Here is a 12155-nt window from a genome sequence, read left to right as displayed (position 1 = left end):
TGTTCGTTACACTGTTGGTGATCACGGTTGAATCCAGATATTTAAATAATTGTATTATTTTTTCCGTGATAATTCACACAGGCTCGTTTATTCACTTTACAACGGGATAGAGACCATGTTTCACCAGGTTTTGGTCAAAGAGATCTTGAAAGTTTCTTGTTTCAACTTGAGAACTTAGATACGTCAGGAAACTTTAATATTAAACTGAGAAGGTAATTTGGTAATTATAAAAATTATTTTTCAAGATGAAAAATTACACATTGTTCCAAAGATTGTTTGTATGTTTGTTTTTGAATTTCGCGCGGAAGTACTCGAAGACTATCTTCTTTAGCCGTCCGTTAATTTAGCAGCGTCACAATAGAGGGAAGGCAGTTTGTTATCACTACTCACCGCAAACTCTTTAGGTATTCCTTCAACAACGAATAGTGGAATTGACCGTCACATAATAACGCTCCTATGGCTGAAAGATCGAGCATATTTGATGCGACGGGGATTCGAACTCGCGACCCTCAGATACGAGTCGAAAGTCTTAACCACCTGGCCGTGCAGAGTCTGTTCCAAAGAATTCGGCCCTATGTTCATAAAATGTACGTCTTATTAAAAGAAATGGTTCTATTTCAATAAAACAATGTGAACCACATTTTCAGTTGAACACAAGAAACAAACATTTTTCAAAACTGAAGCCCCAGTGGCACAGTGGTATATCTGCGGACTTACACACTAAACACCGGGTTTCGATACCCGTGGTGGGCAGAGCACAGATAGCCCTTGTGTAGCTTTGTGCTTAATTCAAAACAAACAAAGAAACAAACAATTCTGACTCATGGTTATAATTTTGCCCGGCATGGCCAAGCGTGTTAAGGCGTGCGACTCATAATCTGAGGGTCGCGGGTTGGCATCCCCGTCGCGACAAACATGTTCGCCCTTTCAGTCGTGGGGGCGTTATAATTCTACGGTCAATCACACTATTCGTTGGTAAAAGAGTAGCCCAAGACTTGGCGGTGGGTGGTGATGACTAGCTGCCTTACCTATAGTCTTACACCGCTAAATTAGGGACGGCTAGCACAGATAGCCCTCGAGTAGCTTTGTGCGAAATTCAAAACAAAACAAAAACTGAAAATATAAAAAACATACTTATACAAAAAGAAACAAGTTTGGCTGAAGACAAAAACAAATGACGATATTTTTCATGTAAAGAAAACTTACAACAATGTAAAAACTTCTTGAATATTTATTTTTAAAAATGTATAAATTTTTGTGGTCGATTTTATTTCATTACCTCATTCAAATATTATAGATATATTTTTTTACAAAGCATGTTTATTATGGTTTATCAGAGTAATGCCACATTTTAAAAACAAAGTACGTGCCGTAATACGTCGAATGCCATAATTAATAGTATCCTTTGTAATACTAGATTCAACTGTCATAATTAATAGTATCCTTTGTAATACTAGATTCAACTGTCATAATTAATAGTATCCTTTGTAATACTAGATTCAACTGTCATAATTAATAGTATCCTTTGTAATACTAGATTCAACTGTCATAATTATTAGTATCCTTTGTAATACTAGATTCAACTGTCATAATTAATAGTATCCTTTGTAATACAAGTTTGAACTGTCATAATTAATAGTATTCTTTGTAATACTAGATTCAACTGTCATAATTAATAGTATCCTTTGTAATACTAGATTCAACTGTCATAATTAATAGTGTTTTTTCTAATACTAGATTCAACTGTCATAATTAATAGTATCCTTTGTAATACCAGATTCAACTGTCATAATTAATAGTATCCTTTGTAATACTAGATTCAACTGTCATAATTAATAGTATCCTTTGTAATACTAGTTTGAACTGTCATAATTAATAGTACCCTTTGTAATACTAGATTCAACTGTCATAATTAATAGTATCCTTTGTAATACTAGATTCAACTGTCATAATTAATAGTGTTTTTCTAATACTAGATTCAACTGTGATAATTAATAGTATCCTTTGTAATACTAGATTCAACTGCTATAATTAATAGTATCCTTTGTAATACTAGTTTGAACTGTCATAATTAATAGTATCCTTTGTAATACTAGATTCAACTGTAATAATTAATAGTATCCTTTGTAATACTAGATTCAACTGCTATAATTAATAGTATCCTTTGTAATACTAGATTCAACTGTCATAATTAATAGTATCCTTTGTAATACTAGATTCAACTGTCATAATTAATAGTATCCTTTGTAATACTAGATTCAACTGTCATAATTAATAGTATTTTTTGTAATACTAGATTCAACTGTCATAATTAATAGTATCCTTTGTAATACTAGTTTGATCTGTCATAATTAATAGTATCCTTTGTAATACTAGATTCAACTGCTATAATTAATAGTATCCTTTGTAATACTAGATTCAACTGTTATAATTAATAGTATCCTTTGTAATACTAGATTCAACTGCTATAATTAATAGTATCCTTTATAATACTAGATTCAACTGTCATAATTAATAGTATCCTTTGTAATACTAGATTCAACTGCTATAATTAATAGTAATACTAGATTCAACTGTCATAATTAATAGTATCCTTTGTAATACTAGATTCAACTGTCATAATTAATAGTATCCTTTGTAATACTAGATTCAACTGTCATAATTAATAGTATCCTTTGTAATACTAGATTCAACTATTATAATTAATGGTATTTTTTGTAATACCAGATTCAACTGTCATAATTAATAGTATCCTTTGTAATACCAGATTCAACTGTCATAATTAATAGTATCCTTTGTAATACCAGATTCAACTGTCATAATTAATAGTATCCTTTGTAATACCAGATTCAACTGTCATATTTAGATATTTTTCATTAGCATGTGGATGTCACGGAAAAATTCAAACCCAGTTCAATAACTTCCTTTTAATACTTTTCCGATAGTTCATAAAATCTATGGTACTATTGAACTTTACTGTTCATTACAGGGTACCAGTATTTTCCAGTAACTTTGAGGTTATCCTTTGTTATAAAATAACCAACAGATTATACAGTGTTTTCCAACAACATGTTTAACACAACGTTACGAATATCGAACATATTATATAACACATCGATATCCAATAACCTAGAAGTTTCACGTCTTTATTCATTAAATTAGAAGTTACACGTCTTTTTTCATTAAACTAGAAGTTACATATCTTTATTCATTAAACTAGAAGTTACATATCTTTATTCATTAAACTAGAAGTTACATATCTTTATTCAGTAACCCACAAGCTTCACACGGTACTTCAGAATTCTGTACATGTTACGATACAAATACTTCTGTGAAGTCAGATAAACTTTATAATACTCGTTGAATTACGAGATGCCAAATAATAAAGTAAATATTAATTATCTTTAATGTATTATTTTCCCACAGATTTACTCAAAATAATTTTTTTTTCTACTTTTCTATCATTTTGAAGGTAAATGATGGTCAGTAGCTATCACGAAATGTCACCAGAGGGCGCTAAAATGAACAAGTTGTTAAAAAGACAACCGTGAAAGATACAGATGTAATTTTATCACTTTTCAGCCACTCACTTCGTCGCTATAACAATTGTTACAGTATGACGTCACTGCATATTAGTTTTTCTATTGGTACATGTTCGTTCTTTCTTTCTTCATCCTTCAATCACTTTTCAATCGCCCGCTGTTTTCTCAGCGGGTTCACATGATACTTGATGTGATTATAATGTGACCAATACACTCAGACATAGGTTTTGAATTAAACACTGACGGTTTTATGGCGTCAGAGACCAAACAACAGAAAATATATATTTTGGACTCGTGTAGTCCTATTTGAAGCACAAACGTTCAGCTTGTAGTTCAGTCATCTTTTGACCAATTTGAAATCTAATTACGGATTTAGACTCACGATTCAAACTTAGATTTTGAGTAATACACGAGACAGGCGTATAAAGAAAACTATTGGTTGTTCTAGTAGTGACGTCACATTTTCAATTTGTCAGTAACCACAGGTGTGGTTATATGTTTGTGACGTGTTCTGTGAGAACTGTCTGCATGGAACATGAGAAAACTCACTTGTTGTTAGATAAGTTATTTTATTTTTATTTCTTGTTAATTTATTGCTAAGTTTAATAAAACCGGTTCAGTACATTGTCACAAAAGTTAAAGTTTCTAGTTTTTCCGAACTTATACAAGTCCTGAAAGTCACGTGAAGGTCAGATTATTTGTCAATGTCACTTGATGAGAAGTTTTATATAAAAGCGTCCATGATTAGTTACGACTTAGTCTGTGTTTGTCAGTTTTCAACTAACGAAGGTAAATATGTGTAAAGAGATAACATTAGTTGTTCTACTGGGGATAACACTGGGTAACTTGTCAGTAACAACAGGTAGGAGTTGTTTGTTGTTTGTAACGATCATGAGGAAAATCATGTTTATAATTATGCTATTTCATTTTTATTTCATAAAATAAATTGATTTGTTTTTGAGTACAGCTTTAGAATTTCGATGTCAGGATATATAGCACACAATGTTTCATATGGTAGAATTACCTGGAAAATAATTGTTTAAAAATATTCTAACTGTGGACGTAAACTGATGTTAGGTTTAAAACTTTCACTTTTCAATATAGTGTATTAAACAGTTATTATGTATCCTAAGGTATTCTAAATTTAATGTACCTAGTAGGTTTGTTTTTGTTTCTTTTTGAATTTTGCACAACGCTACTCGAGGGCTATCTGCGCTAGCCGTCCCTAATTTAGCAGTGTAAGACTAGAGGGAAGGCAGCTAGTCATCACCACCCACCGCCAACTCTTGGGCTACTCTTTTACCAACGAATAGTGGGATTGACCGTCACATTATAACGACCCCACGGCTGGGAGGGCGAGCATGTTTGGTGTGAGGGGGATTCAAACCCGCGACCCTCAAATTACGAGTCGCACGCCTTAACACGCTTGGCCATGCCGGCCCTTAAATAGTAGGTGAGGGTGGTCAGGCGTGGCAAGGTGTATTAAAACGTTCGACTCGTAATCTGAGGGTCGCGGGTTCGAATCCCAGTCGCACCAAACATGCTCGCCCTATTAGCCATGTGGATGTTATGATATATCGGCCCATCCCATTATTCGTTAGTAAAAGTGTAGCCCAAGAGTTGGCGGCGGTGGGTGGAGATGACTAGCTGCCTTCCCTCTAGTATTTCATTGTTATATTAGGGACGACTAGTGCAGATCGCCCTTGTGTAGCATTGCGCGATATTAAAAAAAACAAACAAACAAACAAACAAACTTCAAGAAGAAATGATCACTTTTTCCTTTAACAGGTCTGGATAAAGACTGCAAGTCTCCACCTGTTATAGGACCTTGTGAAGCAATTATACCAAGATATTACTACGATCCCGAAAGCCACCAGTGTAAGAAATTTAATTTCGGTGGTTGTGGCGGGAACGGAAACCGATATGAAACAATAGCAGACTGTTTGTCTTCTTGTTCAGGTTTGTTAATAATGTTTAATGTCTTATTGTTGTTCATTAAACTTTGATTTAACTGGAATACAGTAAAGATGTAAGCTATACTTACGGCTGGAATAACTTTATATTAACTGGTGGTAAACCTAATATCATCATATCAACTAGTTGTAAACCTAACATTATTATTATATCAACTGGTGGTAAACCTAACATTATTATTATATCAACAAGTTGTAAACTTAACATTATTATTATATCAACTGGTGGTAAACCTAACATTATTATTATATCAACTGGTGGTAAACCTAACATTATTATAAAATCAACTAGTTTAAACCTAACATTATTATTATATCAACTGGTGGTAAACCTAACATTATTATTATATCAACTGGTGGTAAACCTAACATTATTATTATATCAACTGGTGGTAAACCTAACATTATTATTATATCAACTGGTGGTAAACCTAACATTATTATTATATCAACTGGTGGTAAACCTAACATTATTATTATATCAACTGGTGGTAAACCTAACATTATTATTATATCAACTTGTGGTAAACCTAACACATTATTATATCAACTGGTTGTAATTTAACATTATTATTATATCAACTGGTTGTAAACCTAACATTATTATTATATATGGTACCACTTTTGTTATTTACCACATTACTCATTACCACACTTGTTATTTACCACATTACTATTACCACACTTGTTATTTGACACATTACTCATTACCACACTTGTTATTTACCACATTACTCATTACCACACTTGTTATTTACCACATTACTCATTACCACACTTGTTATTTACCACATTACTCATTACCACACTTGTTATTTACCACATTACTCATTACCACACTTGTTATTTACCACATTACTCATTATATTTCGATTGACATCAGAAACGTTTGTAATTAGTTCATATTTTTCAAACTTCGGGTCGTTATAGAAGTTGATGGATCCAAGAATGGTTAACATAGAAGATGAACAAACATCGATACGGTGTGTGTGTTTTCTTATAGCAAAGTCACATCGAGCTATCTGTTGAGTACACCGAGGGAATCGAACCCCTCATTTTAGTGTTGTAAATTCCAAGACTTAGTTCTGTATCAGCGGGTGACGTTATAAGTAGGTAACTTATTTATGTTTTAACTTCTCTCCAGATCAAGACCTTAATATTTTTTACTCCATAACCTAAAAGTGATATTAAAATAAACTGGAGTTGTGTAAGAGTTGTTAAAAGCAATGTTTAGAATGGATCATGTATCACATCTGTCATCAACTACATACAATGTAGTTTGACACATTGTTCATTAATTTGAAGATAATGAAAATAAACAAAAAGTAAACCAGATGTTTATTATTCTTTGATACGTTAACAACGTGGGTTAATAATAATAATTAATCATTTTGAAGACTGTAGTATTTTGTTTAACTTTGGAAAAATATTTTAAACATTACTTGGAATTATTAACAACTGATGTAGATAATACTAATACAGAAACTTTATGACGTATGACAAGTACAGAAAATTATATCGAATTATAGCTTAGCTTTTTAAATCACGTTTTCTATAATAGTGTTTAATTTGAATATTAAGTTATCCTGACAACTAGGATAATTTCAGCGAAGCTCTAAAGGGTCTTTATTTGTAATTGAAGGGAAACGTAATAATGAATGTTTGTTCATGATGGAACGTTCAAAACTCTAAGAATTATTTTATTATTGAGTTATTTATTTTCACATGATAATCTATATAAGGAATCATGTTGGTTCTATACGTTCACCTAAAAATAATTTTGAATTAACTGATTATAGCTTTTATGATACTGGTGACAGTTGGTCAAAAATGTCAAATACACAAGGGATAACAGTGAGTTTATTTTATCGCTAACACTTGGTAAAATGAAATCGATATTGAATTACAGAATTTTCTAAGAGAAATCAAAGTTGCTTATGTTCTATACGATTGTTATTAATTAATGATAGTTATAATGCTGTAATTAGAAGTGTTAGAAATGTAACGAAACAATAAGAAGGTTTTAATGCAGCCAACAAAGGTATGCAAAAGAAAATGTTGAGAAAACATTGGAAGAATGTAATAAAACATTAAAAATGTATATTGTAGTGTGAATGTTTTAATACACTTCAGTGTAATAGTGTGTGTGTAAAATATAACATTTGAAAACTAATTTATATAATGAAAATAATGCAACACTTAGAGAACTATGTCTTAATACACTTGGGACATTCTTTTACCAACGAATACTGAGATTCGCCGTTACGTTATAACGCTTCCATGGAAGAAAGGGTTAAGCATTTTTCGTATTACAGGGATTCGAACCAATTTAGGATTACCAATCCAACGCCTTAACCCACCTAACCATGCCAGGCCTCCAATCTTAGAAGCTCATTCAATTAACATGAATATATAGTAGCAATAGTAGAAATATATAAGTATTGTCCGTATCTGAGATTTAGATAAAACTTTAAACAGTTTTAAAGTCACCTATAAATGATGATAATAATACAAACAATACTAACAATGAAAAACGGAATAAATAAAAAATATTATATTACAGGAACGGATAACATATTGCTACTGAATCCACTACATATATCTGACCTTACACATAACATGAACATAATGATATAAAAATAAATACATCTTTGTGGAGATCGGGTTACAACATCCTTATTTTCATAATAATAGTGTTAAAAATACATATTGTTGAGAATATTATTATATTAAACTAACAACAGACTTGCATGTAATTAAATATGAATGTTCGTTACTAATTTAGACAATGATTTCCCTGTCATCCATGTACATAAACACTGTCCTTAGTAATATTGTTTGTATTTGTTAAAACATGTAATTAAAATACTTATAAGTGAACTCAGGTGTTGAGATGTGTTATACAGTCGTACAGAACTGTCCGTGTTTTTCAGTAAACACGTTTTGATAAAATGTAGAACTTATTAATTGAAGAAATAGTGTTTTAGTCGTCATGGATACATTATTGTGTCGTATTATATCGGCACATAGTTTATAGTAATCACGTGAATGTTTGTTTGTGTTTCGTATTCTGTTGATGTTTATTCAAAGAAATGTTAGAAACGTTTCTTGCGTTTCGTGTTTTACAACTTTTCTCATAAATTGCCCCCTAGTGTCTCAGCGGTATGTCTGGAGACTTACAACGCTAAAATCCGGGTCTCGATACTCGTGGTGGGCAAAGCACATATAGTTTATTGTGTACCTTTGTGCTTAATTCAAAAGAACAATAACTTCTCATAAATTACTTGTTAAGTTTCAACTCACAATTTTAGAATCTTCATGTCGAGGTATATGGCATAGAAATGTTTCATATCGCAGAATTACCTTGAAAGACAACTATTTTATAATACTTTAAATACAAGCATAATATGTTGATAGGTTTATAATTTTCAAATATAACTACAGTGTATGAAAGAGTTAGCTTTAACTATTACACATAACATAAATTTACGACTGACAGTGATTTTGTCATACCTCCACAGGCCGAGCTAAAGACTGCAAGTTGCCACCTGTTTCAGGACCTTGTACAGCTAATATTCCCAGTTATTATTACGACCCAGACAGCCACAAGTGTAAGAAATTTATTTTTGGAGGCTGTGACGGGAATGAAAACCGATATAGAAGTGAAGCTGACTGTTTGGCTGCTTGTTTAGGTAGTGTGAAGATATGTATTATATTTACAAACAGTACTTACAAGAAATATCAAAATGTATCTACTTTAATAACGTTAAATATACACCGCACGTATTATTTATATATCTATAATAGTTACTCGAGAACCAAACTTTAGAAATGTTTTTAATAAAGTAGGTATCTCTTATATATATGTGTTTGTTTGTTTTTTCAGGAACGTGAACTACTTGAATATTTTGGGAAAAGCTGACGTTCGTTGACGAGACGGATTTGATTTTTTATTACATTTCATTCTCAGATACAATTAAACATGTTTGTCTTCAACAGATTAATATTAATAACAGAACATGATGTCTTATGGGTTATTTTAAATTGTTATTGTAATACATGAAAATAAAATAATTATTTGTATAGTAGAATGGAACCTTATTAATTTATCTTTTTTATTATAATCTCAACAAGAAACGTGCATTTGAAAAATCTTCCTAACACAGCATCACTATCCAATAACCAACGGTTACTCACAACACTTCAGAATTCTTTAGTCATAACAACACCATCAATTCTCCCATTAAATTAACACCAATCTAAGTATAAAATTAAATAAATGTAGTTGGTAAATTATTAATAAGTCAGATAAATTTTACAATAGCTGTATACCTACTAGATGTCTAATAATAAACCAAAGCATGTTTGTATAACATTCTCACAGACCTACAAAAGATAATTCCTCTTATGTACTGTACTGAAGCTAAATAATTTCAGTAGTTATCGGAAAACCCACTAGAGGGCAATAAATGTACTATTTGATTTTTTGGTTTGTTTTGAATTTCGCGTAAAGCTATACGACGGTTATCTGCGCTAGACGTTCTTAATTTATCAGTGTAGTACCAGAGGGAAGGAAGCTAGTAAAAAAAAAACATTCAAGGAGTAAAACAAAACTTAGTGTCACTATCACCTTTTAATCCCACATGGTCATCCTCAAAAATACTAACTGAACCCGACACTGGTTACCTTGGATCGTGAGAAAAGAGGCAGTTTTTATTATTATATATTTTTTTATATTAGAATCCGGGTAAAAGGGGTCTCATAATCATGAATATTAGAAAGGAGATATGTACGAAGATCAAATAAATGTTTAATTCACCTAACTACGCCTGGCCCCTAGCTGAAGGAAAAACAAGTCTTAAAACATTATGTATGTATACACAGTATAATGGTTTAGAATTACGGTATAAACTCCGTATGTTGAGGAGACTTTTCAATAACCAGTTGACGACTTATGGTATTTTACAAAAGGCCTCTTCAGCAGTGATTTGTTAGAAACTAAAGATAGGTGCGAAATTTTACTCATCTGACTTTGAACTTAAAACGGACATATTAAGTGAACAGAGAGAAACATCTTCAGATAATATGATTATCACAAATCTTTAGACTATTGTAGTTTAAATTACAAATGTAATAATATCACATTTAGCATCACTTCATCTCAATGTCGTTTGTTATGGTTTTAAGTAACTATGTATCTGTAGAGAAAAGAGACGAACTGTTTATATATTTATTTTTAATTCTTCTGTTGTTTATTAACGTAAATCATAACTTACAACATGGTCAATACTCTCTGACATAGTTTTGATTTAAACATTTTAAACAATTTTATGAAGTCAGAAGTCAAAGAATCGAAAATATTTATCATGGACTCGAGTACAGTCATATTTAAACCAATCAAGATAAAACATTTTCATTCTCCCAACACCTGACGTATAAAAAACTTAGATTTGTTCAATTTGAGTACTTTTAAGAGGATCAGAACTCGAAATCATAATATGAAGGTGTTGGTCAGTTAGTCGGTCATATTAGGACCAATATTCATGGAATTATGTGCAACGATACTTTTGTACAGATTTCAAACAGTAAAAGAGACAATTCTGGTTTTAGGTTTAGCTTTTGAGCTAAGAAAGCATAATTAGGAAGGTATTTGTGTGTATGTTAACCGACTTACATGAGATTTGGTACCAAGATAATTTGTTACAGGTCGAAATCAGTGATATAGACAGTTTTCGATTTTAATGTTTTTCACTATTGTTAAGGTATCAAAATTAACCATGTTGTGACTGCATGGCGGAGGCATTTTATATTCGTCCTAGAATGCTGGTCTTTCTAATTTCTAATATTTGAGCTTCGAGAAGTCCCAGGTTTCTGATCAAAATTGTGGTGAAAGTCGGCTTTTTTTTCTCTTATGCTGTTGTTGTTTTTTCAAAAGTTTAACTCAATACGGTTTAAAATTCCAACGAGATTCTTGTACAGATTGAAACGAAGTTACAAAGGCTTAGCCAGAAATATAGTCCTGATTTTGTTTGTTCTTCCAGTATTTACATATCTCAAAAAGCTTGCTTTATCATTTTATAATTCGTTTCAACTACATTGCGTTATGATTGGAATATGAAATATGTTTTCGTAGAATAAGATGAAGTTGACTTAGTTATTCTTGTACTCGTCCTATCAAGTTTGGTTTAGATGGCTGTTCGAGATTTTAGTTGCATTAGACCTTGTAGGCGAAACTACCTGATAAAAAAAAATAAAATAATGGTGAATAATTATAAAACAATGTATAAACGAATATAATCAAGTTAACTTTATTAGACATGTTAAGAGAAACACACAGTGGCGTACCGGTATATCTGCGGGTTTCGAAAACCGTAGTGGACAGATCACAGACAGCCAGGTTCGAATCCACGTCCCACCAAATATGGTCGTCCTTTTAGCGGTGGAGGCATTATAATGTGACGGTGAATCCAACTATTTGTTAGTTATAGAGTAGCCCGAGAGCTAGCGATGGATGGTGATGACTAAAGGCCTTCCCTCTAGTCTTACACTGCTAAATTAGGGACGGCTAGCGCAGATAGCCCTTGTGTAGCTATGCGCAAAATTCAAAAAACAAACAAACATATTATATCAGAATACATGA

The 12155-nt window shown here is 31.8% G+C and overlaps 1 protein-coding gene across 2 annotated transcripts; it reads left to right on the top strand.

The window, feature by feature from the left end:
* Positions 1-4182: 4182 nt before the first annotated feature.
* Positions 4183-9606, top strand: LOC143226641 (kunitz-type serine protease inhibitor A-like). Of its 2 annotated transcripts, none has more exons than XM_076457858.1 (4): positions 4183-4331; positions 5331-5501; positions 9037-9207; positions 9402-9606. In XM_076457858.1, the coding sequence occupies exons 1-4, from the start codon at positions 4247-4249 to the stop codon at positions 9407-9409; spliced, it is 435 nt and encodes a 144-aa protein (XP_076313973.1). In that variant the 5' UTR covers positions 4183-4246; the 3' UTR covers positions 9410-9606. The 2 variants fall into 2 exon arrangements, with proteins under 2 accessions (XP_076313973.1, XP_076313974.1); XM_076457859.1 differs by having other exon boundaries at positions 4196-4404.
* The last annotated feature ends 2549 nt before the right edge of the window (positions 9607-12155 follow it).

The sequence above is a fragment of the Tachypleus tridentatus genome, chromosome 9, assembly GCF_004210375.1.
Source record: "Tachypleus tridentatus isolate NWPU-2018 chromosome 9, ASM421037v1, whole genome shotgun sequence".
NCBI lineage: Eukaryota > Metazoa > Arthropoda > Merostomata > Xiphosura > Limulidae > Tachypleus > Tachypleus tridentatus.
Note: the sequence above shows the minus strand (reverse complement) of the source record. Positions and strands in the feature narration are given on the sequence as shown.

Bases quoted from the DNA above. Each gene is read 5' to 3' on its own strand.
- LOC143226641 (XM_076457858.1), top strand. From the start codon at position 4,247: ATGTCACTTGATGAGAAGTTTTATATAAAAGCGTCCATGATTAGTTAC. The intron at 4,332-5,330 runs GTAAATATGTGT...TTCCTTTAACAG, and splicing joins TCAGTTTTCAACTAACGAAG to GTCTGGATAAAGACTGCAAG. The intron at 5,502-9,036 runs GTTTGTTAATAA...ATACCTCCACAG, and splicing joins CTGTTTGTCTTCTTGTTCAG to GCCGAGCTAAAGACTGCAAG.